Raw genomic sequence first — 27163 nt, forward strand, 5'->3', positions numbered from 1 at the left:
TGCAAATGGATGACTTGGGGATTCTTTCATCGATTTGGGCTCAGTCTAGGTTTGAAGAGAAATGTACTTTTGTAACTAAGAAAAACTGAAGAACCACCTCTCTTTTACCACTGAAGGCCGGCTCCATCAGTTAAAGAAGTCTGTTGAAGCATATCTATGGTTCTATACTGTGTGTTGAACAGCCAATTTACCAATCAGTCATACATTTTATGATATTCTTTATAACCAAGGGGAAAGCTAGGGGGGTAGGCAGTGAACTACACCAGAATCTTTTTTCTTGGAAGTCCAGGAAGGGGCAAATGATGAAGGAAAGGTGGAGTTCTAACACCATCTTGGATCACAACATTTCCTTAGTTTTCTTTTAGTCCCTTTTAATTTGGTTCCATTCCTCTGTTCACCATCCTTATGTGATGGCTCATAAAACAGAGAAAAGTACCCCCTTCCTTCTAGCCAAAGTCAAGGAAGACAAGGTGAATATCTCTAACTGAAGTTAACCCCAAAGTAGTGTTTCATTAAGTTGTTTCCCAATTCAGTTGGCACAGGCGGGAGCTTATAATTCTTGTGTGCCCCAGATAAACTGAACACCTTAGGGACCAGAATAAGATGGAAAGTTGCCTGCCCAATGCGCCTCTGACCTAACATAACTGGTCCATCAAGCTTGTCTATAAGGCTACTGCCTGGAGAAGTGGAGGGGTCCCAAACAACTATGCAGTGAGAATATATAGGAAAACCAGGTAGCTACACTCACACACACACCCTTTCCCTGCTCTGTAGCATAAAAGTTAATTTTGGCCCTAAATTTCTGAATTAGGCATTTCTGCTAGAGAAAACTCACATCTAAAGGGATGTTCATGAGTGTGAGAGTGTTTCATTTCGCTCATAACCTTTTTGTTTTTGAATACAAAAGCTTTCAAGGGGCTAGATTCCAGAAGACTCTGCCCAGACCATATGAGCTAAGTAGTAATTTCCTGCTATATATTTCATGAACTAAGTTGGTTGACAGGAATAAGAACCTAGGAAAGATGAGGAAGACCAAATTCGTGACTCTTACTGATAAATTTCCAAAACTCAGTCAACTCAAGTTGACCAATGAATAAAGTTAGGAATGACTAATAAAAAAAAACTATCCTGGAATAAATCCTTTTCATAATGAAGCTCTCTGATGATTAATGTGGCATCACTCCATCAATCGGACACAGAACTGCTCTCTGTACTTTTAGTTCCCTTGGCGGATTGAAGCAGTGATCTCCAGGGTTCAGGTGGTCCATAGATGTGACCATTACAAGGAAAGGTAAGGGGGCGGGGAGACAGAGAGAGAACGACTATGAATGAGTCTGTAGCTCACTTGCCAGCCAGTTAATGAGCCAAAACAGTCACTGAGAGAAAAGGGAGTTTTACCAGGCTAGCAAAGACCAGGTTAGAACCAATATTTAATAAAGGACAGAAGGAAGGAGAAGGGAGGAGGGAAGAGATAAGAAATAAGCAAATAATTACTACCTCAAGGAGGTAAGAAAATACAATTCTTACAAAGTATAAAGAAAAGAATTGGGACTACTCCATAACACCTTCTCTATATTAAGAAAAATGAGATGATAACCGAAGTAACTTTACCATCCTTTCTACCAACCCCAATATATAGGAATAAATATTTTGTCTTCTCAGCACAAATTTAAAGTGACACTGGTTTTTATCTCTTGCCATAGTTAATAATCAAAGTAAAATCAAACTCTTAAAAGTAACACATGTTAAAAGTAACAATCAAAAATAGTTAATGGCTTCTAAAAACTCTGTTTTCAAACTGCGACCTAGGGATGCTTGTACCTTATATGTTCAACTATGTACAATGTATTAGATTTCATGATAGGGTTTTCCTGAAGGCAATTTTTCTTTAGACAGTGGGTTTCCAAATGGCACCAAAATTTAGTTTGTACAGAAAAAATGTCTCTTCTTATACAAATCCACAAATTAGTAAATGTGTTAGAAAACTCACTCATTCCGGGCTCAGTCAAGTAGCTGTAGCGCTTACGTAAAGCTAAAGATGCAAAACTCTGGCGTCTATCGGCTTTCTCATTCTGAAAAAGAAAAGAAGAGAGAGAGACTCTGTTTCCAACTTCCCTGTGACATTTGTACAATTTTGAAACATTCTGTTGGGCAGCCTGTTGATATCTTGTTTATCTTTATTTCCCTTATGTATTTTTCCTCTGGGAAATGTTAATTTCCTACTGGGATTCTATAACCCCACCAGGACCAAGGAATCATGACTGAGCAAATATCAGAGTACCAACACAGCGGACTACAGGAAGCTACAAATAGAAGACGAGCATCACAGAGACCCTGATGCTGAGCAGTAAGTTTCCCTGATTTATTCATATTGAAGCACATATATCACAAAATACACTCACTTTGTGAGTACACTCAAGGAAAAAGAAGGCACACAAAGTTTACTAGTCCAGTTACTACTGTGGTGTCTGCGGGTTAATGGGGATAAGGTATAGATGAGGACATTAAAAACTGGTGAGTGGTTTTATTAACAGTAATGTTACTGAGTCTTAAAGCTGCTGACTCCATTACTGATGTGGATGTTTTAAAAATCCAGCTACCATATAACTTAGAAAAAATTCTTTCAAAACGTAACTGAACAATACTCTTAACAAATGGCCATGATAAATTTTTTTATTTAGCTAGAACAGCAAATATCTATCAACAGCCAGTGAGCATATACAAAAATACATAATAAAATAATATAATAAAATTTCATATATTAATCATGATCCTGATTTTTTTTGTGTGTATATGTGTGGTGCTAAAGACTGAACCCTCTAAGTTACACTTCCAGCCCTATTTTTAAATTTTTATTTTGAAACAGGATCTTACTAGGTCGATGAGAGTCTCACTATTTGCTGAGGCTGTCCTCGAACCTGCAATCCTCCTGCTCAGCCTCCCATATACTGGGATTACAGGCGTGTGCCACCATGCCCAGGTATGATCTCGATTTAAATGTTATAACTCAGCATGTAGCAGGATGGTCCCAGATAGCAAAATATGCATGTGAAACTAATATTTATACATGTCAGTCTGTCACATTTCAGAAGGTTTAAATAAATTTGTTCTTCTTTTAAAGTCACTAGCTGAATTGCAATTTTGTGAAATATACTGAAGTACTGCTATATACATACAGAGGAAAAGTAAACCATTTTTAAGAAAAATATACTCTTTACCTCACTTAGACTAAGCCCTACAAAATATAATTTATAAATGACCCCACATTTCAGCCCCCTACAACTTCTTCTATACAAATCCAGTGTCTATTCTACCTCTGACAGAATAAAAGCAGAAGTGTTCATATTACCTCATCATCTTGATCTGACTCTGTCTCCTTTTGGTCCCAAGATGCATTGCAGAGACAAGGAATATTATAATGGACAGCAGGGAAAAGAGTATCAGGATATGAAAAGGACTGAGCAGGGAGCACAAAATGCAAGCTGGTTTAGGAAGCAGAGCAAATCAAAAGAAGCCAACAAAAAAATATCAAGAATCATACATCTATGGGAAACTAATGCGTGATGTCATTTGAAAGCATTAAAAAAAAAAATCTATGAGCTACCAGCAGAAGCGATCAACAGAGGACTCCATCATACAAACTATCAAAATTCAACACCACAGTAACAAGACTTAGTCAATCTACACAAGAAGACTAATAAAACATGAGTTTCAAGAGCTTTAGTTGTGTTATAAAGCATTCCTTAATTGCATACCAAGGGCCCACTTCTTCAAGACCAGGGCAAGTAAAAATGAACTGGTATTAAAAAGATACCTTTTTATGGGCTGGTAGGGTGATATTTAAGTTGCAAACAGCTGTTTGAGGCAGTCCTTTTGTTGTCTTTGGTTCTTTCAGAAAAGACAGGCGACCACAGGGCTCTTGGCTGGTGTCTCTGATCTAGAAGAATTTAGGTAGGTGACAGTTACAGACAGACTTTTCTGTGGATTCTTTCCTATGTAAGATTTTATTTCATGAAACCCCTTTAGAGGCAGGAAAGGTATGAAGAAAAATAACGATTACATATCATCCCAATGGTCACATTCGAACTTGGCATGACTTACGGGCCCAGTTTCTAGCCTAAATAACAGGACTGTTGTGTCTGCTTGTCTTATCCTGAAATCCATAGTAGAGTCTTAATACATGCTTTTTCTTTCTGCCTAACAATTTCTCAAAGCTCCAGTTTTTGCAGCATATAAGAGCAAATAACAACATTAAAACAGCTATTCTATCTACTGTTCTTTAAGAAGGCAGAGGGTCTCTTGAGAATGTCTCTGGATCCTTCAGAAAAGGAAATGAAACTTGAGTACTGTATTTCATCCATTATTTGATTATTGAACATTCATTAGAAACTGTATTTTATTCGAGATCATTTAGTTCTATAAATATTTCCTCAAGCAAACACTTAAAAAAAAATTCAGGTTTTTTATGAGTCATAACACTTTACTGGCTCAAAAATACAGTCAGGTAAAATTAGGACAAAAACTTACCTTGTTCTTATGAGTTAAGGTTAGGTAGGATGTTTCAAACTCAATGAATTATTAAAAGTTATTGTTTTATTCTCGAAAAGATTTTATTTTGAATTCATAGAATCTCTGTTAGTGACGATTTACCTTAATGGAAAATGGCAGTCTGTTTTCTTTGAAAGCATAAAAGTTAAAAACAAGTTGCTGTCCTCCTTTGGTTAGTGGGGCCAGATTTCCATAACAATCAACATAAATAGGCTTTCCTTCCAGAACCTTTTAGAGTAAAAGAAATACATCATTTATCATGAATTTGGGTCAAAAATTTTTGAGATTTTTATGTCATATAGTCCTAAACACTGACACGTTTACATGTCACATTTGTCTATTAGGAAATACTTCTATGGTATTGTTCACCATAAAAATAACTCTGTGGGCTTACGATTCAACAATTGTGATTGGAAACCATTATCATGGACATGTACAAAACAGAACTATATATTTACATTCTGGCAACTTTTTTCTCTACTTGAGAAAGCGCCTAATGTCACCTAGTCATAGAGAGTTTGAGAGAATTTGAGTCTTGGATATTTACATGATCACTGGGTTTGAAAAAGGAGAATCATGGTAATGTGTACAGACAGTCACTATGCGAATAAAAAACAAGTAGCCACAGAAAAATGAAGACTATAATCCAGACTCATTAGTACTATATTTTCACCAAGATAACCCCTTAAACTGAGAAAGAATCTTTTTTTTAAAGTTCTTAAATGAAAAGTAAAATCAATAATGTGCTTGATATTTACAGTTGAGTGCTATCTCAAAATAAAAACCCGTGTGCATGTATGTCACTGTCGACATGATTTACATTATGATGGCCATAATGTGCCAATAAAAACACCAAAAAATACATAAAGTCAATAAGTAGATAAATAAATAATAGCCTGTATCTGGAGAATGTGTTTAGATGAACTTGTTTTTGTGAACAAAGTACCTCGATATCTTTGCTTCTTGCAACTTCCTCAAAATTTTCCTGCTGCTCTAAAGTTTTGTCCACTTTGTCATCTGTCATGCAGAAACATCGCAGGGAGGATTCTACAGGATCGTTCATTTTGGCAAAAACAACAAACTTGGCCATATATGGAACACATATTAATTCTCTATACAGTTGTGTGGCTAACCCAACAGTTTCTAAAACTTGATGGCAGTCTGCAAGCCAAAATCTGAGAAAAATAAAAAAAAAAGAAATATGAAAACTATGTAAAAAGTAAATCTCTGACCCTCACCATGATGCTGAGGATTGAACCCACAGGTATTCTGCCTCCGAGCTACACCCCCAACCTTATTTTATTATTTGGAAACAGAGTCTTGCTAAGTTGCTATGAGCCTCACTAAGTTGCTGAAGTTGGCTTCAAACCTGGGATCTTGCTGTCTCAGCCTCCCAAGTACTGGTATTATAAACATATATCATCATGTCTGGCTTAAAAGGTACATCGTAATAAAAATGATTTAAAAAATTAGGGCTGGCAATATAGCTCCATAGTAGAGCACATGCTTAGTACCTGCAAGGTCATGGGTTTGATTCCTAGTAACAAATAAATAATCAGATTACTTAATAAGGGGAATTAAACCAAAATACTACTTATTCATTTGATAGCAACGATTTTTACTGTCTCTGTCAAACAGAAAATTTCTGTTTATCATTTGGTAATGATTTTGTTAAGTAAAAATTAAAATTAAAAGTTTTTTCTTTTCTCACTCACTCAAAAAAAAAAAAAAAAAAAACACCTCACACTGGTATTGAGCACAACATTTTTAACAAAAAGCGCTAGTTTCTTAGTGCTTTGGGAATTTTTATTTCCATACCTGGCTGAAACATTGGTTGTAAAAGAGACACAGTCCTTTATAAATGTCAGCGGAGTCGTTCCTGTGATATCCTCCCATTGAGCAGGTGAGGTGCCCCCTGAGAGACAGCAGCAGATACGTCACCTTTGCTGTGGCAGGTGCCCTGTCAGCTTTCATCGTCACCCTGTTCTCCTTCCCACATGGCTAGTAACTCCCAGAACTTCAATCCTTTCAATTCAGTGGTATGTACTAAAGGTACATTTCCTCTCTACTCTCTTTTATACTTTTAACAGCTTACTGTGATGACTATTATTACATTTTGCTGCTTTGGTTGAATTTTGGGATGGGGGCCATGCTATGCTGCCCGGGCTGACCTCAAACTCCTGGGCTCGAGTGATCTTCCTGTCTCAGTTTTCTAAGTAGCTGGGACTTTAGGCACATGTCATATGCCCAGCTTCCATCTTACTAAATTTTTTAAAAAACTACTTTTCTGTTTGGGTAATAATGGACTGTTGAAACTTGGGGACCTGTGTGTTTTATAAGTACAATTTTTCAGTGCAATGATTTGGGGGTTTAGATAGTTAAAATAAGTCTAAAACACAGATAAAAATTATCAAAAAAATTAAGAAGCAGTTCATTTTTTTTTTTGTCTGGAAAAAACCATTTACTTTTCCAGGGTAAAAGGAGAAACTGGCCATTAAATTACTCCTTCTAAAACAAAACAAAACCTATTATTAATGATTTTGGACTTATAATTTAAAAAATCAGATTAAGATAATATCAAAAGAGGAATTAAGGACTGAATTCCAGGTGCTTATCACAAAAGGCATTATCCTCAGCCTTATCTATTTATTATACTGGATTATACTGACGAGTAGAGTTAGGTAGGAATAATCACACTTCCTTATTCAATGCTACCTTACTGGTAGTCCTCCGTTGGATCTATGTTTTCTCCAAAGTCCATCCAATTTCCTGGTAATCTAAAGGGTTACTGCTAGTTCTACTACCTCTGTCTAGGTCACCAAAAATTACTTGGATGCTCCAATAGACTCAGTAATTCCTCAAAAATCCTCCACAGGCTCTATTACTACAGTTAAACTTAATAGCAAAAGGAGGCTATCCCTAAGTTTAAAATAAGTCATGGACCAGCATCTTAAATTATTCCAGGGATAACAGAGATGAGGTCATCAGTAATGGGTTTATTACTTGTTTTTTACACTCTTGCAATAGCATGGCTATTTCAAAGGTATCATAACTTTTGTATTGAATCACTGCACATCAATAGGAAGAATAGCAGTGACTAAACCAAACCTGTAATGCTACAGAGAAGGCGTAGGTTGGGCGTGGCATCCCCCTTGTATCCATTGGATACACCTTCTCCTGAGGGTGGGGGCACCGGAATGGTCATTGTGATTGGTTTATGAAATTTCCTCCTTCTTGGTTCCACAGTGACAATTGGACTAAATGTTGCTTTGTTTCCAAGGATCTTTTTCACAATTTCATCTGGAACAGGCTGGGCCTAGAGATGGAGAAAGGACTTTAAATGAAAATAGACATTTTTTTCTTTCATCGGAAATTTAAAATTTCAGGTGAGAAAGAAGAAAACGAATCTGACAACAATACTAATGACAAACACATCTTTAAACTTTCTCTCTATTTAGGAAGGCATGAAAAATGAAAAAAAAAAAAAAAAGAACCTAACATGGTAGCAGGAACTGGTTGGCCTACTTTCTCAGCAGAATGCAGACAGAGCTGGCTTTTATGACAGAGAGAATCAGATCTCCAGCAGAGAACCTTCTAAGTCCACTCCAAAGTCAAGGAAAACAAATATTTAGCTCAGTATACTTTAAACTTATGCAGGACATTCCATAAAACCTCACAACGTCAACTTGTACCCATGTTAAAATGGAGGCTTTCAGAGGCAAGAACAAAAAGGCATTCAAGATTTAAGAGGATTTGAATTCTAATTTACCAACCCTAATTCTTTGGTATTTGGCAAAATTATTCAACATGGGGGACAGGTGAAGGGAACTTCATACCACTGAACTATAAGGTGGTCTGGGACTCCAAGTGTTTATGAAAGGCCTTCCCAGGACAGAATGCTCGGCTGAAAAGACCTTACAACTCCCTGGGGCATGAGAGTCCGGCCTCACAAAAAGAGCAACGAACTCTCCGTTAAACTATTAATTGCTGTATTAATTAACAATTCAAATTCAATTCCTTTCAGTTTAACAATTCAAATTCAATTCCTTTCAGTTCATTTACCTTAGTATGTTAAAAAAAAAAAAGAGTGAGTTAAGGTCTAAACTAACTGAAATGGAATAAATACACGAATTATTTCTGCCAAGATTTCCAGTCAGCTTTCCAAACCAAAACAAGTTCCAACTGGTTTGGATGAAACCCAGCATTTGTGATTTACTTAAATCAAACCCAAACACTACAGCTTGCAAGATTCACTGTAGCTGATTTTTATGATGTGGCATATTAATAAACCAAGTTTTGGTAGTTACTGAGACCAAGAACCTCTGGTTGAAAAAATTATCTTTCATCAGAGACCAACTGAGACTTTTTTTATGGTACTGGGGTTCCTGGAAGCCCTTCTAACTCCAGGCTACACTCCCAGACCTATTTTTATACTTTTTAATTTGGAAACAGGGTCTCTTAAACCAGCGCGGCTGGCTTCGAACCTGTGCAATCATCCTGTCTCTGCCTCCTAAGTGTGGGGATTACAAGCATGCGCCACCACGCCCGGCCCAACTGAGACTTTTAAACAAAAAAATCTCTAAATTATATAACCACCTTTAACCAGTCACTACGCTAACTTTATACCTAATGCTTTTCGTCTGAAATAGGTTAATGATTCCCCAAAATGGCCTAATTGGCAGTATCACTAAGGATAAATTATGATGGCTATTTCCAGAGCAAAATGTGCTCATGGACGCTGCTACCTGTGCTAAGGAAAACAGGACCCCTGGAGACAGTTCTTTGTCAACAGTACCTGGAGGCCCACTCGGATTCTTTTTGTTAAAGCGCCCTCTGGGAATGATGCTTGGACGAGGGGCACAGTGGTGCTGCTCAGAATTCCACCCTCAGGACCAATCTGGTTGCTTTCCTGCTTGATCCGTGAAACTACCGCAAAATACTGGGGGAAGTCCTTAGTGACGATCCTGCAGATACGCTTTCTCCCTAACTCTTCTGGGCTATCAAGTTCTGAAAAGACAAATAAGAGAACCATAACAATACACATACATGACCTGGGTATGATGGCACATGCCTGGAATCCCGGTACTTGAGAGGCTGAGACTAGAGGATCACAGGTTCAAGGGCAGCCTTAGCAACCCTGTGAGGTCCTACACAACTTAGTGAGACCCTGTTTCAAAATAAAGAATAAGTCGGGTGTGGTGGCACATGCTTGTAATCCCCGTGCTTGGGAGGCTGAGACAGGAGGATCACACAGGTTTGGGGCCAGCCTCAGCTACTTAGTGAGGCTCTCAGCAACTTAGTGAGACCCTGTTTCCAAATAAAGTATAAAATAGGTTTGGGAGTCTAGCCTGGAGGTAGAAAAGCCCCTGGGTTCTACCCCTAGTACCCCCCAAAAAAAAGAATAAAAATAGGGCTGGGGCATGTAGCTTGGAGATAGAATGCCCCTGTGCTCAATATATACTACTGTATACACACACACACACACACTACACATATCTTCAAAATACCTAGAGACAAATTAACATGTGTGTATATGTGTGTTAGTTACTGGGGATTGAACCCAGGGTCATTCTACCTCTGTGATATATCTCCAGCCCTATTTTATTTATTCGAAACAGGGTCGCATTAAGTTGCTAAGGGCCTCACTAAGTTGTGAAAGCTGGCCTGGAACCTGTGATCCTCCTATCTCAGCATCCCAAGTCCTGGGACTACAGGTGTACAACACCACGTATGGTTATTTTTTTTAACTATTAAAAATCATATCTACTAATGGGCACCATGTGATATTTGGTTCATGTATACTCTGTATTATGTCTAAATCAGGTAAAACAGAACTATCTCCTCAAATATTTATCAGTAGAGTAAAAATGTTTAAAATACTTTCCTTTAGCTTTTTAAAATGTATAGTACAGCCGGGCGTGGTGGCGCACGCTTGTAATCCCCGCGCTTGGGAGGCAGAGACAGGAGGATCATGCAGGTTCGAAGCTAGCTGCTCGCGCTGGCTTAGGAGACCCTGTTTCCAAATAAAAATGTAAAAATAGGTCTGGGAGTGTAGCCTGGAGATAGAAGGGCATCCCGGAACCCCAGTACCACCAAAAAAAATAAATAAATAAAAAATAAAATAAAATGTATAGTACAATAATGTTATCTATAGTCACCCTACTGTCCAATAACACACCCAAACTTCTTGCTCCCATTTAACATAGTACCCACTGACCAACCTTTCCCCATGCCTCTCTACTATCCCCAGCCTCCATAGATACCAGTACAGTGGTCACCACCATTCTATACTATTCTACTCTCAACTTGTATGGGATCAACTGTTTTAGGTTGCACACAAGAGTGAGATCATGCACACTTGTTTTTCTGTACTTGGTTTATGTTGGATAACTGAATTTATTTCTCTTCAGTAGCCAAAATAGATTTTTATGACTAGGAGAACTATAGTTATAATAAAATAATATTAAGCTTTTATGATATTTTAAAGCTACTAGTACACTGTATTTGCAAAAATAAAATATTTTCACTGAGGAGGAACAAATATCTTCAAAAACTGGCATTTACCACATACAGATCAATTTCCACTCGTCAAGAAAATGTGGCTAATTCTGTGATTTTTACAGTAATCTCCCCTCAAGCTGTCAAAAATAGAAATGAGCCAGAAAAAAGTGGTGCCTCACATGAGTGTATAACTCACATCTGAAAGCTCTAGAATTTTATTCAAAATCTTCTTTCAAGTGGTTTTTAAGTGATCTAGATGATTAGTATTATCATCACCAACTTCTGTCTACTTGCTGATGAGCATCAGACTCAACCTATCCCCTGATGGACACATCTTCTGCCCTCCTCTCCTCTTCCAAACCTGCCTCTTCCCCTGTAGGCTTAACCCTGGGAAAGGGCACACAGTTTGCCTAAAGATTCATCTAAAGATCTGATTCACTTTCCTCTATATTGCACATCTAGTGGTCAGAGTCCAGTTGCTTCTTTGCTGGAAACGGCTCACTACTGCTTCCCACGTTCAGGTCCTGTTTCAGGTACTCGGGGGCCACCTCCCAACCATCTGTCTCCTCTCCTGTCCCTCCTGTAGATTTGAGTAAATCCCTCTGGCTGCACTTTGAGTCCATCTCTCAAAGTGCAGCCAGAGGGATTTACTCAAAAAGCCATGTTTCATTAAGAATTCTGGTAGTTTTAGATGGAATAAATGATTTTAAATTGTTATAATAATAAATGTTTTAGACTAGCCAAGGATATTTTGTACAAGTAGGTTTGTGAGGGAGAATTTATCTTTTTAAATACTAAAATTTATCTAGATGTACCATAATAATTTTTTATTATATGTCTCTATGGATAAAGCTATAGACAAATAGGTCAGGTGGATAAAACAGAAGAAATAGATTCCAGTTTATATATGTATATATTTACATAGATATATACATATGTATGTTTCTATATATTTATATAGATAATATATTATGGATTTGAGGTTTTTTTTTTTTTTTGTGGTGCTGGAGTTCCTGGAAGCCTTTCTACCTCCGGGCTACACTCCCAACACCTATTTTATACTTTTTTATTTGGAAACAGGATCTCTTAAGCCAGCATGGCTGGCTTTGAACCTGAGCGATCCTCCTATCTCCGCCTCCCAAGAATGGGGATTACAAGTGTGCGCCACCATGCCCGGCTTAGAGTTATTTTTTAACCAAAGACATATATTTAGACACAAAACTTCTAAACAAAACACTAGCAATATGCATTCAAAATTAAATCAAGAAAATTAAACACCATCCAAGTTGGGTTCATCCCAGGGATACAAGGCTGGTTCAACATATGAAAAACAATTCACATAATTCACCACATAAACAAAACTAAGGACAAAAATCACATGATCATTTCAATAGATGCTGAAAAAGCATTTGGCAAAATCCAACACCCATTGACAATAAAAACTGCATAGAATTGAATAGAAGGAACTTAACCTCAAGATCATAAAGGCAATATACAATAGGCCCAAAGCCAATATCATACTAAATGGGGGAAAACTACAAGTTTTCCTTAAAAACAAGAACAAACATAGATACATAAATGTATATGTATGTATAAAATGTGTGTGTGTGTGTGTGTGTGTGTGTGTGCATGAGAGAGAGAGAGAGAGAGAGAGAGAGAGAGAGAGAGAGACTGAACCCAGGAGTGTTCTACCTCTGAGATATCTCAGCCTTTTTTTTTTTTTAATTTATTTTTAGACAGGATCTCACTAAGTCACTGAGGGCCTTGATTACTGCTGAGGCTGGCTTCAAACCTGTGATCCTCCTGTCTGAGCCTCCCAAGTACTAGAACTACAGGTGTACACCACACCCAGGTAACTTACTGTGTATCTTTCACTTTGCTTATTGTGATATGTTTTAAATGACTTAACAAACCATGTGATTTGTGTGAAAACAAAACAAAAACTAAGAAATGAGACAAGGATGTGCACTATTTTTCAAAATAGTTCTTGAGACTCTAGCCAGAACAATAAGGCAAGAAGACCCAATAATCTCAATCAAAATGCTTTTAGAAATGATCATCAAATTCAGCAAAGTGTCTAGATATAAAATCAATCCTAAAAAATTAGAAGCTTTTCTGTATGTTAACCATAAATCCACTGAAAAATAAATCCAATAAACATTTCCACTTATAATATCTCCCTAAACAATAAAACCCTAGGGATAAACCTAAACAAAGAGATAAAAGACCTCTACAATAAAAATTATAAAACATTTTGAAAAATTGAAGAGCTTAGAAGATGGAAGAACCTCCAATGCTCTTGGATAAGCAGAATATAAAAATGGCCATTTTCCAAAAAATTTAGAGATTCAATGCAATACCCAGTAAAATGCCAAGGTTATTCTTCATAGATATAGAAAAATTAGTCCTTAAAATCATTTTGAACAAAAAACACAGAATATAAAATATTTCTGAGCAACAAGAACCATGCAGGAAGCATCATAATACCTGACTTCAAATTATACTACAAAGCCACAGTAATAAAACCAGCATAGTACTGGCACAAAAGCAGACACATAGACCAATGGAACAGAATAGAAGACTCAGAAACAAATCCACACCCTTACAGCCAATTGATTTTTGACAAAGGGGCCAAAAACATACATTTTTAAAAAGCCTCTTCAACTTCAAATAGGAGGGAAAATGGTTTATTGAGGAGGTGCTGTTCTGAGTCCCAGTCTGTCCCACTGGGAGCTGTTTGGGTTAGCCAGCAGCTAGATCCTCAGGGAGAAGACACCCTCAGCAGGATTGGAGGGCTGACGGTGGCAGGCAAGGCTTGCTCAGAGCTGGGCTTAGACAGCAGCTTGCCATGAGCAGTCATTCAATCTTGGCTTCTCTTTGTTAGAGGGTCTCAGACATTTACAGAACTCTCATTTCTTCCACCTGTCATCTTTTCTGCCTCTGAGATTAAGAACCACCTGTGTAACACTAATTCTCTAGAAAGACATTCATTATATGGTTATGATCAAACCTGACACCTTCAAATGACCTACACGTGGAAAATGTATAAATTCATCTAAACTTCTGGGCATTTCAGTTGACAAATAAGTGTCAGAAAGGAACTTCAAACACACTAGCACATTCAGCTATATATGACACAAATAAATATAGATATGGTATCTTGTGACTGATCTTTGAAAAAAAATTTATTATCTTTACATAGTAAAATAATAAAAGATGATGTTGATATAATTAAAAATCTATTTGGAAAAGGAAGCTAAATCATTACATCTTGTATATAAATAAAAATTCCAGCTAGATAGATTTTTTTTTCTTTTCTTTTCTTTTTTTTTTTTTTTTTTTTTTTTTTTTGCGGGTCTGGGGATGGAACCCAGGGGCATTCGACCTCTGGGCTACACCCCCCAGCCCTATTTTTTATTCTTTATTTTGAAACCCGGTCTCACTGAGTTGCAGAGGGCCTTACTAAGTAGCTGAGGCTGTCCGCGAACCACGATCCTCTGGTCTCAGCTTCGTGAATGCTAGGATTATAAGCGTGTGCCACCACGCCCAGCTTAGATAGAATTATTTTTAAAAAATTACAAAAATTTTCAGGAAACTGTGATGTTTTAACCTTGGTTAGGAAAAATGTTCTTACACAAAACTGCAATCCCAGAAGATTAGAAGATGGTTTTGGCTATATAAAAAATAATGCACGCTGGGCGTGGTGGTGCATGCTTGCAATCCCCGTGCTTGGGAGGTGGAGAAAGGAAGATCGCGCAGGTTTGAAGCCAGCCATGCTGGCTTAAGAGACCCTGTTTCCAAATGAAAAAGTATAAAATAGGCCTGGGAGTGTAGCCCGGAGGTAGAAGGGTTTCCAGGAACCCCTGTACCACTAATAATAATAATAATAATAATAATAATAATAATAATAAATATAATAAAAAACTTAAAAGACAAAAGAAAGACAGGGAAAGGAGACACATTTGACAAATAAAGAATGAATATGCTCTACATCATGGGTAGCTACAAATTGCGAGAATGAGACACAAGTCAATGGACAATAGCAACATGTTATAAATGGCCAATTCACAGAAGCTGAAATTCGGTCAACATATATTACAACTTTCAAACTCAATAATTTACATTAAAATGCTAAAACAAGCTATGATCTCCCTCTATATAGACCTATTCAATTAGCTAAAATTAAACATTGATTACATCTTATCAGATAAAAACCAAGGAGGATAGGTACTTTCATTCATTGTAAAAGACTATCAGTGGCAATAATCTTTTGACAATGTAATTGGGTACCATCTATTCAAAATGAAAACATTCCTCTCCTGGCTCAGGTATCCCAGTTTTGGACATCTTTCTCCCAGGTGTGGGCGAAGCAGCTTCACTACTGTAATGCCTAAGTCAGAAGAGAACCTGTCCATCCATACAGCACTGGTTATGTAAGTCATTCATCTACATTCTGCAGCTAGCACATAGAAAGACTCACATTCATTCCTTTACCAAGTATTCAGAGGGCCCGACATGTGCAGCCCTAACTTAGCGGGATACAGTGGACAGGAAATTAAAATCACTGCTGGCTTGGAAACTACCTTCTAACAGGAGAAGGGTAAATGGGAACAACACTAAACAAACATATAGAGAGAATAAATCCAGGTGAGGGAACAGAATGGGACCAGGGAAGAGAAGCAGGGAGGAGAAGAGTTCATCTGAATGAGCGATTCCAGCTGGTGATATCAGAGGAGCAACAAGAGGGAGGGAGCAAAGGAAGGAGCCGGAGCAGGCAGATGGGATCAACCAGCAGATTGTGAGGAAAGACACAGGGCACATGGGGATGTGAACAGTATGATCCCCTTTAGGGAAAAAATGCAGTCTGCAAGTGTCTATATTTTCATAAGAGAAATTTTTTGAAGAAACACTGTAGGTCATTAATACTGGTTACTTCAGAGGGACTTGGAATGGAATTGGGGATGGGAAGGTAAGAAGGGGGTAGGGATGTGAAAGTATTACTCACGGGTCTGACTATGTGGCTGTGGTTGCTCTACTTGTTAAGAGAATAAAGGAAAGATTCCCAAACTTTAGAGGATAGGGGATTGGCTTTGTTTTAGGTGTTTAGTACTGACTGATGTCTCTTTTCATACTACTAAAGAGATAGGATCAGTACACATCCTACTGTCCCTTAACTATGTTTCTGCCTCCTTTACCAGACACCTGGGCTGAGATCATAGATTATTCCCAGAAAAAAATTTGTAGAATGCCAAAATGGATGATGGGATCAATGGCATTTTATCATATTACCAATCAAGTGCCAAACTCTTGAGAAAGATCGATGAATTGTTAATGAACTAGGAGAAAAATACGGTTTAACCAGGTCAAAAGTGGAGCTGGAATTTTGCTCCTTTGGTAACCCAGAGCAGCTCCTTTCCCTCTACAAACCTAAACACTGGACAGATCCCAGCAAAGAAAAATGAAACACAATTAAAGAATTACAAAAGGTCATTCTTGAAAAACAGGAAGGAACCAAAGAATTTGCTCAGGAGAATATTCTAGGGGAGTTTTCATCTATATTGAATAATTGATAGGAAGTATAGTTTTCCACATATGGCAAATATAATTCTCACCCCATGACTTGGCTTAGGCAAGAGAGTGAATTCCCAGGGTCCATAGCTCCTGCTGCTTCTGAGAAAGTTCCAGTAATCTGTTTAAGAAGGAGATTCTATAGAGGAGTAAATCTAACTGAGGGGATGGGAGGGGGAAGAGGGAAACTCTCTAAAGCACATGATGTACTTAAACATATCAAAGTCAATCACTAAGCCAAGCGTGGGAAGGAGGGATGGGGAGGGAATGGGGTGGGGATTGGGGTAAGGGCTAATTGGTTGATGTGTACATGTATGTCTCAACCATCTTTAATTCCATTAAGATGTATGACTACAATGCACCAATAAAAAAATTTAAAAAGTTGCTGTGCAGGACCTCTTCATCAGCTCCCTGCCTTAAGAGACCCTGTTTCCAAATAGAAATATAAAAAATAGGTGTCTGGGAGTGTAGCCCGGAGGTAGAAGGGTTTCCAGGAACCCCAGTACCACAAACACAAAAATTAGGTATCATTTTCACAAGATGTTTCATTAGGTTGCATGACATGAAATGATTCTGGGTATTGAGGGCTGAGCCTATGGTGAGTGCTCAACTGGTATCCAGTCAACAAAGAAATCCGTTGGAGATCAGTGAGACTCAGACACTGCACACCAAAGAACTGTACAAGCCTTTCAATCCTGCTCTAAGGTGGGCCTGTGCTGGAACCTGAAGATTTTTTTTTCAGTACTAGGGATGAAATCCAGGGTCATTCTACCTCGGCTCTACCCCCTAACCCTATTTTTTATTCTTTTTTGTGTGTGTGGTACTGGGGTTTCTGGAAACCTTTCTACCTCCAGGCTACACTCCCAGACCTATTTTTTATATTTTTATTTGGAAACAGGGTCTCTTAAGCCAGAGAGGCTGGCTTCGAACCTGCGCAACCCTCATGTCTCTGCCTCCCAAGCACGGTGATTACAAGCATGCGCCACCAAGCCCGGCTTTATTCTTTATTTTGAAACAGTGTCTCTCTGAGTTGCAAAGGGCCTCACTAAGTAGCTAAGGCTGTCCAAGAACCACGGTCCTTCTGTCTCAGCCTGTCAAATGCTGGGATTACAAGCGTGCGCCACCCGCCCATCTATTTTTCACACTCATTTCAGAAGATGTTATGATTTGACAGATTTGGGAAGCAAGGTCTTAGTGGACTCTCATCCTGTAGCTGGCCTTAAAAATCCAGAACTCAACATTTTAAAAACATAGGAGAATTCAACAAAAAACCAAGGATAGTCCATTGTGAGAAAGGAAGCTTTTGAGGCTACAAGAAATAATCATTGCTTTTAAATGGCCTTTTTTTTAAGGACATACAAAACTGCTCTATAGCTATAGAACTAAAGGACATAAGTTTCTGTAAGGTAAAAAATGAAACACAAAGGTAAGATTAAACATAACTTTTTTATTTTTGGTGGTACTGGGGGTGGAGTCCATCCAGAGGCTTTCTACCTCCAGGCTATACTCTTAGACCTATTTTATATTTTATTTAGAAACAGGGTCTCACTAAGTTGCTGAGAGCCTCATTAAGTAGCTGAGGCTGGCTTCGAACCTGTGCGATCCTCCTGTCTCAGCCTCCCAAGTACTGGGATTACAAGTGTGCGCTACCACACCCGGCTTTTGTTTGTTTGTTTGTTTTTTACTTTCAAGGGTGATTCAGGATGTCACATGCTATGAAAGGATCCTGAAATCTTTCTCCCCGTCCCACTCTTTTTAAAAATGTTACTGCAAAGTTTTCACCAAAAAAAAGGGGGATGACTAAAGAAAAAAGATAGGAGAATTCTGAAATAGGTAGTTTGGGCCAAGAAAAAGGTTAAAATTTATACTTGCTGAGGCTCTACTTTGTTTGGTCCAGGTCAATTATTACTTTGCTCGCACAGCACTTTGGTATTACAGGTATCTAAAGTTCAATGAAGTTACATGGCTTGTTCAGACTGAATTAGTTGGTTACTTTAGAGCTGAGATTAGAGCTCAGGGCTTGGAAAGGGGGAAAGACACAAAGTCACAGACATGGACTCCATACAACTTCAGATAGTGTTTTTGGAGACTGCTTGGTACCTGGATAGTGGGTGAACAGATTTGCAAATACCTTGGGTAAAAAGGTGACCTGACATCTAATTGGCCCAATATATAAGCAGAAATCCCTGATTACAGTGGCACTAATGTTCTAAAGCCTCCTTGCCTCATTGATTAGTGATATACTTAATAACTCATTTAACTTACTTGTGGAAGGTGGGCTGGCATTCTCTGTAACTGAGGGTCATACAATGATTTGCAAATATAACTGGTTATGGAGACTACAGCACAATGAAACATAAGTTACAAGATAGAAATGTATTACAATTAATCAAACAACAATTGCTGGTGAGGATGTGGGGAAAGAGGAACTCTTTTACACTGTTGGTGGGAATGCAAAGTAGTTCAGCCACTATGGAGATCAGTATGGAGATTCCTTAGAAAACTGGGAATAGATCCACCATTTGATCCAGCTATACCACTCCTGGGTATCTTTCCAAAGGGGTTGAAGTCAGAGAACTACATTAACATATGCACACCCATGTTCATAGCAGCATAGTTTGTAATAACCAAAATATGGAACCAACCTAGATCTCCATCAACAGATGAGTGGATTGCAAAATTATGGGAAATACACACAACAGAATTCTATTCAGCTATAAAGAAAAATAAAATAATAGCATTTGCAAGAAGATGGAAGGAACTAGAGAACATTATGTTAAGTGAGGTTAGTCAAGCACAGAAAGAGAAGGGACATATGTTTTCTCTAATATGTTCAAGCTAGGGAGTAATGGTAATACCAGAGGGATTCCAGATGATGGAGGGGAAATCTCAGCAAAGCTTGAATGGAAGGATAGGAGAGGAAGAAAGCTGAGGTTGATCAATGGAGGAGCTACATATGAATATGTGTAATAGCATAAATACAACGTGATTAACCTGGACACTCTCTATTGGGGGGAGGGAAAGGGAGGGGAAATGGCATGAAGCACAATGTAAATGTACACCACTCTCAATATGTTCCACTTATAAAAAATAAAAATTAAATTAAAAATCTACTAAATAATTTCAAATGCAAAATAACAATTAAAGTTGTTCAATGCTCCTCAAAAAAAATTTTTACTCTTAAAGCTTTCAAATGATCATCCTGATTAGTTCTGCCTCACTCTTATATACATAAGACTAAACTCAAAAAAACCTGGTCAAATGAGGATGCAACTCCATTTCCTATATTGAATTAGGTTTTGAAGGCTGTTTGTCAGCTGGGCATGGCGGTATATACCTGTAATCCCAGTATGTGGGACACTGAGATAGGAGGATCACAGGTTAGAAACCAGTCTCAGCAACTTAGTGAGGCTCTCAGCAACTTAGCAAGACCTTGTTTCCAAATAAAAAATAAAAAGTAGGGCTGGGAATGTAGCTCAGAGGTGGAATGCCCTTGGGTTCAATCCCCAGCATTACCAGGTCTGAGCACAGTTTACAGAAGAAATACAAATGACCAAGTGTTAAAAAGGGTAAAAGTTCTATCTCTACAGTTTAATTTCTGGTCAGGTAAATGCTTTGCCTTACTCCTTTAAGGGTTAGAAAAAAAGATCTTAGGATGTGAGAATTTAGACGGACAAGCTACTTAGGAGGATTTGTGGAGAGCCATCATAGATAGGTGTCCAGAGTTCAAATTCAGCTCTGCGACCAATGTGCTTGGACCTTAGGCAAGTTCCTGAACTTCCTTGAGCCCTACGCTTCTCATCTGCAAGATAAGGATAAGACACTTCCTTTGGGGGTAGATATAATAAGTAAATGGCAGAAAAACTCCCAGCATAATTGTGTTCACTTGATAAATTGGGTTCTATATTCTTTCCAAGGTCATATGGCTTTGGAGACAGGAGAACAAGAGCTAGTCTATAGCAGATCTAAGGCAACTCACAAGTTGGATTTTTGTTTTGAAAAAATCATCATATCATCTCTGCTTTGTATGCCTATGAAATATAAATCTAAACTGCTATTATTTTGATTACCTCCAATTTGTTAAAATTTTGCCAATTACAGAAAACTAAATATCAAATAAGTTGGGGGAATTCTAAAACAAAAGATGAATTTATAATGTTCAACTGTAGTCATGGAAATATTTTAGAAAATTACAGACATTCATCTATTTGGAATTAAAGTTCAGTCCATCTTAATATGAAACTTCTGTAATAAGATCATCCAAGATAGATATTTCAGGGCAAAAAAATCTTGAGTGGTACCTGATCCTTCTTCCCCAGCCTTCCAGATGTTATTCCCCTTTGGTTCTGACCTTTCTTCCTCTGGACAGGTATCTTTTGAATTTTAAAAAATAGTTATGGCTTCATATAAGTAATTCACATTTGCATACTGCATGACATGATAGTGAAGCAGAATGTCTGGCAACAATGGCATATACACCTGGCTTCTTGTTCCCTCTAGCTTTAGCAATCAAAGTAATTTTTGATAATCACATATTTTAAAAGCTATTTTTGGGAAACAATTCTCTAATCATTATATGCTTATGAAGTATTATAAAAATCAGGGAAGGGTGTGCTTAGTCTTTATTAACACCACTTTTATATTTTTATTTTTTTGGTATTGAGGATGTAACCTAGGCCCTTCTATTTTCAGGCTACACTCTCACACTTATTTTATATATTATTTGATAACAGGGTCTCACTAAGTTGCTGAGAGCCTCACTAAGTAGCTTGAGGCTGGCTTTGAACTTCACGATCCTCCTGTTTCAGCCTCCCAAGTACTGGGATTACAAGCATGTGCCACTACGCCCAATACCACTTTCAGTGGTAGGGTTTAGGATTACTATATAATCTCTACACAGAAGAAATACAACTTGCTCCAGAGCCTTCCCCAGCCTTCCAGATCTGTTATTCCCCTTTGGTTCTGGTGTTTCTTCCTCTGGACAGTGGCTTTCTCTCTTGGGTCTGGGTCACTGGATGACTGGGGAAAACATCACCCAAAGTAGAGCATATGCCTGGCCAGGAGTCAATTATTTCTCCATTTATTGAGCAAGGGATGACGGAGTGACCACGCTGTGCCAGGAGCGGCCATTTCCCGTACTGGAGGTAGAGGCTGTCACAAGTCAGCCAGCCCTGCACTTAAGAACCTTATAGTTCACCAGGGAGAAAGCCAAGTGCGAAGCTCCATGCTGCAGAAAAAGGACAGGTACTACGGACGCATTTACTGCTTCAGTCCTGGGTTTAGAAAAAGCTTCCTCAAAGATGAAGAGTGGTGGGGGTAGGGACTTCTGGCTACAATAGAATAATCATTCTAAAGTTTTCTTCTCCATGACTGCACATTAAGAGCTTCAAAGTCTTTTTTCTTTTTTTTCTTTTGGTACTGGGGATTGAACCCAGGGGCATTCTTTTTCCAAGCTATACCTCCTACCCTATTTTATGTTTCAAACAGGGAGTTGCTAAGTTGCTGAGGCTGGCCTTGAACCTGCTATCCTGCTGTCCCATCCTCCCATGTACTGGGATTATAGGCATGAGCTATCATTCCCAGCAAGAGGTCCAAATTTTTTGCATCTGCTTCTCTACTTTTTTTACCCCCAAAAAAGTGTTCCTTTACATTTGATTACTTTTCCATTTGTGCAAATACAAATATATTTTTCAGGGAATTAACTTCACCCTGTCATTCTTTAACACATGATTTAGACCATCACTACTACATCTTGGGAGTAGTGGGTAAACATTCCATTAATATAATCTTGTCTTCAAAATCCAGGCTCAAAGCCAGGTCTGGTGGCACATGTTTGTCATCTCAGTACTTGGGAGGCTGAGAAGACTGAAGGTTCATGGCCAGCCTCAGCTACTCAGTGAGGCCCTGTATCGAAATTTTAAAACAGTAAGAGCTGTGTATGTAGCTCAGTGGAGAGCATTCCACTCCAATCCACAATACCACATATATACAAAGACATTATATATGATCCTGGATTTTTTTTTTTTTTGCAATGCCAGGAATTGAACCTAGGAGCATTCTACCTCCGTTCCACACTCTAGCCCCTACTTTTTATTCTTTATTTTGATACAGGGTCCTCTTAAGTCACTGTACCTTGGCTTCAAACTGCCTCGGCCTCCCAAGCTGCTTGTACTATGGGCAATGTACCAACACACCCAACCATTACATAATGTCTGAACACCCTACATCGGTATTCCTGCATGCACAGCATATAGGGAGAGCTGAACTCCAAGGTCTTAGACCCACTGTAGCTGGTACATTGGCTTCCATTCACATCCATGCAGAAGGAAGAAAAAGCTGGGAACACCTTATAGACCTGCTTCACTGCCCACAGAAGGCTAAGAGCCCTGTGAGGCTGACACAGGGAGCTGAGTGATTCACTGTGCAGAACCCACTGTCGCTTCACAGAGACGGCTGACTGCTGATCAATCCAAATACACACACACATAAAACCGGGCATTGCTGATGCTCATTTGCACTCATCCAATTTTCACTTCCCAAGTAGTTGGTTTAGGAAACCGTTCTGATGTTTCCTTTTCCTTTTTACAATATGACGGTCTTTATTCAGTCAATTTAAAACACTAGATTTACAGTCAATGTTTTGTTACAACTTAATTGCTTTTAGTATCTTAAAATCTTTTTGTTGTTGCTGTTGCCGTTTTGGTTTTGCACTTTGACCACAATCCCAAATTGGTTAATAAATGCTTTTGTACAAAAGCATTTATTTTCAAAACAGTCACTCCTAGGTTTCTCCAGCAGGTGGTGCTGTGTAAACATAAAGCTACATTTCACGTTTTTTGATGCTTAACTATTTCTACCATGATTTGACACTCTTAAAATTACTGTTTGCCTCTTGGTTGATAAATCAAAATTAAGTTAACATGAACCAAAGTGTCAATGTATTTCTAAAATGTTTTTGATATATAGCTAAATACGGAAAACATTTTCTGTTACATAACAAGGATTTTCCTTTCCCACTTCAGTTTATAATAAAACAGCAGTGAAATCATCCAATATAAGGTATATTATTTTAAGAGGCTCCCTTTTCTTTCATTTTAAAATTAAGCAATGACAAGTTGAAATTTTTTTCTAGCTTTTTTTTTTGTGTGTGTGTGTATGTGTGTGTGTGGTACGGAGAATGGAAACCAGGGGCTTCCACCTCCAGGCTACACCTCCAGCCCTGTTTTTTATTTTTATTTGGAAACAGGGTCTCACTAAGTTGCTGAGGCTGGTTTCTAACCTGCAACCTCCTGACTCAGCCTCCCAAGTACTGGGATTACAGGCATGCGCCAGCTAACCCAGCTTAGCCCAGCTTTATAAAGTTATTTGGAGAACTTTGCAAATACAATGACTGGGGTTTTTAAATGATAGTAAAATTCACCTGTCCTCACTTGTGATACTTAGGTAGCAACAATTTGGTAATGCAGATTAAACACAAAGGCATTCTGTCCCTGAACTACATCCCAATCTTGTTTTATTTGAAAACAGGGTCTCATTAAGTTGCTGAAGCTGGCCTCCAACCCAGATTATAGATGTGTGCCACTATACTTAGCTGATTTTGATTTAAAAACCTAATATATATATGTAAAACAAAACCTATACACTTGTCTAGAGCAGTGCTACCCAACAGAAATATAATACAAACCACATATGTAAAAAAAAATTCTTTTTGTGGTACTGGGAATTGAACCCAGTGGCATTCTACCTCTGAGCTAACAAATGCTCCCATTTCTAACATAACCTCAAATTATACATACTCCTAGGGCTCTGACTTTAGAGGCCCACTTCTCTTTTTTTTGCATTTTTAAGATAATTTTTTATGTTTTAATATTTATTTATTTATTTATTATTGGTACATTGTAATCATACATCACATTGGAATACAAGACTTGAGAGGATATACAAGCACACATCATCCAATTAGCCCTCATCCAGCCCCCATCCCATTCCCTCCCCCTCCCTCGATCCCATGCTTGTTTGGTGATTAACTTTGATACATTTGTTTATGTACCTCCTGAGTTTTAAAGAGGCTCCATCCTTCCCTATCCCATCCCCTCTGATTGGTCACCTTAATTGCTTCGCTATAGGGCCCTTTCTATACCTTGACCTCTTCCTGTTTCCCCTTTCCTCCTAGTTATTGCTGATTAGGGGAACCATCTGGTTTTTATTTTCTGCGATATTTCTCTGTGCATGCTACGTTGCAAGTACCGATCCCACGCTTGACGGCCCAGTAATGGCCTGGTTACCGGTGGACTGATCCAGACCTCGCTGGCTCAGGCAGCGGCTTTGCCTCATGGGAGGCCCTGATTCTGGCCTCGCTGGCACCCACATCGGCCTAACCCCTCGGCTGGCTCCAATCCTGGCCTCGGTGGCCCCAGCACCTGCCTTGCCTCAAGGCAGGCTCTGTCCCAGCCTCGCTGACCCTGGCACCGGCCTAATCCCTTGGCAGGCTCCGATCCCGGCCTCAGTGGCCCCAGCACCTGCCTTGCCTCAAGGCAGGCTCCAATGCTGGCCGCTGGCCCCGTCACCAGCCTACCCCTCGGCAGGCTCCAATCCCGGCCTCGGAGGCACCAGCACCAGCCTAACCCTACGGCAGGCTCCGATCCTGGCCTCAGAGGCCCCAGCACCGGCCTTGCCTCTAGGCAGGCTCCAGTGCCGGCCGCTGGCCCCGGCACTGGCCTACCCCTCGGCAGGCTCCGATCCCGGCTAGAGGCCCACTTCTAAACATGTTTAATTCAACTCTGAGTTTCATTAAAGTCGGGTTTTCATGAAGCTTACAAAGTGGATTCCATTTGCTGTACTATTTGGTGATTTAGGGTGGGGAGGTGTTTGTTTTCTGTTTTGCAGTCTTCTTCTCTGCTGAGAAAGCACAGGTTGGTAGCACACAGGAGGCCGGCTGCTCCTGATACGTGATACCTTAGTGGTGCGGGCAGGTTCTTCACACCCAGACCCAACGCCCTCCTGTCATTCTAGCCTCTTACCCTCTTACCTCACAGGGCTTTGCTAACATCCCTGCTTCATTAGCAAAGCCACGGAGGCGTCTGTCCCGGGCCGGCCTAAGAATGATAGCAGTAGGCTTAGTTCCCTCCTATTTTGCAATGACAGTTTTTCCTGAACACATGCCATATCCCTTTAAGTCATACAAGAACTGAGAGGCTGTCTTGATTAGTAATGGAAAATTTAAACACCAGCTGATGTTTTTACTCTACACAAAGTACTTTCATAGGTATTCTTCCTTTGAGAACACTCAGAGGCAAAGGGGTACAGCAGAAAGACAACTAGGTATGGAGACAGGGGTCTAGATTCTGGAAGTGTGGGTCTATTTACTATTTTTTTTACTCTGTGTGTGTGTGTGTGTGTGTGTGTGTGTGTGTGAGAGAGAGAGAGAGAGAGAGAGAGAGAGAGAGATATTGAGATTTGGTATTCTTGTGAGATATGGAAAATGGTGCCCACTTGGAGTGCATACAACCATACCGGTACATGGCTTGGCAAGCAGTTAGTAGCTCTAAGCAAATTAGAAAAAAGTGCCTGTTTGTCCTCAGGCCAGAGTCAGGGCAGATGGAGTGGTAAAGGAACAGCAACATTTCAGACCCCTCCTGCTCAAACACCCGCAGAGGGTGGGGCTGTGACTGAGCACTGAGCAAGTAGCTCTCACGCCTCAGGCTTCTCGGTGGGAACTTCGTGCATACAGTTCTACTGCCCTGTGAAGCAACCTCACTTCATACATGACAATAAGGGTTAGAGAGACTGAGCACTTTTAGGGTCATTTAACTTGTAAGTGGTAGAGACAGGAGGGGAAGTCTGGTCTATGTAACGTCCACAGATCATGATCCTAACCACCATACTACAGCTAGGCAAATTCGCCTTCTCTGTGAACCTGTCTTTACTTGAAATTATGCTAATAATTAAATTTGATTGTGTAAGTAGAAAGGTTTTGTATGTTTTAAAATACTATAGAACATATCTGATCTTTACAACTGTGTTTAACAAATAAATCAACAAAGTATTAGTTCAAATGACTTTTAAATACTTTGGCATTGCTGGACATGGTAAGACATGCCAGCAATCTCAGTACTTGGGAGGCTGAGATAGAAGGATAACAGGTTTGAGACCAGCCTCAGCAACTTAGTGAGGTCATGTTTCAGTATAGAAAATAAAAGGGTGGGGGTACAGTTCAGAGATAGAATGTCCCAGGTTTAATCCCTAGGACCAAAAAACAGGAACAAAAACCAAAACCCGGGTATTAGGATTTTCAGACAAGAGTGCACAATAGGTCTGGGTATTAGCATATAGGCTAATTATAAAGTAGCACATGGAATTTAGTTATGGAAAAGAAATTTTAAAAAGGAAAATTGAAGCTGGGCGTGGTGAGCATGCCTATAATCTCAGCATTTGGGAGACAGAGACAGGAGGATCGTGGTTCTCAGACAGCCTCAGCTATTTAATGAGGCCCTTTGCAACTCAGTGAGACCCTGTTTCAAAATAAAGAATAAAAAATAAGGCTGAG

At 39.1% G+C, this 27163-nt stretch overlaps 1 protein-coding gene across 1 annotated transcript in view; it reads right to left on the reverse strand.

The window, feature by feature from the left end:
* Positions 1-27163, reverse strand: part of ANK3 (ankyrin 3) — a gene marked incomplete at both ends in the record, with an annotated part of 351101 nt that overhangs the window by 36260 nt on the left and 287678 nt on the right. Inside the window, 10 exons of the mRNA XM_080694807.1 lie at positions 1991-2072; positions 3350-3376; positions 3815-3937; positions 4651-4776; positions 5495-5723; positions 6367-6463; positions 7657-7864; positions 9344-9555; positions 11552-11672; positions 25646-25744. Coding sequence (XP_080550933.1) covers positions 1991-2072; positions 3350-3376; positions 3815-3937; positions 4651-4776; positions 5495-5723; positions 6367-6463; positions 7657-7864; positions 9344-9555; positions 11552-11672; positions 25646-25744 — 1324 coding nt within the window. The remainder of the gene's footprint in view (positions 1-1990; positions 2073-3349; positions 3377-3814; positions 3938-4650; positions 4777-5494; positions 5724-6366; positions 6464-7656; positions 7865-9343; positions 9556-11551; positions 11673-25645; positions 25745-27163) is intronic.

Source organism: Muscardinus avellanarius (assembly GCF_963383645.1).
Source record: "Muscardinus avellanarius genome assembly, chromosome: 4".
NCBI lineage: Eukaryota > Metazoa > Chordata > Mammalia > Rodentia > Gliridae > Muscardinus > Muscardinus avellanarius.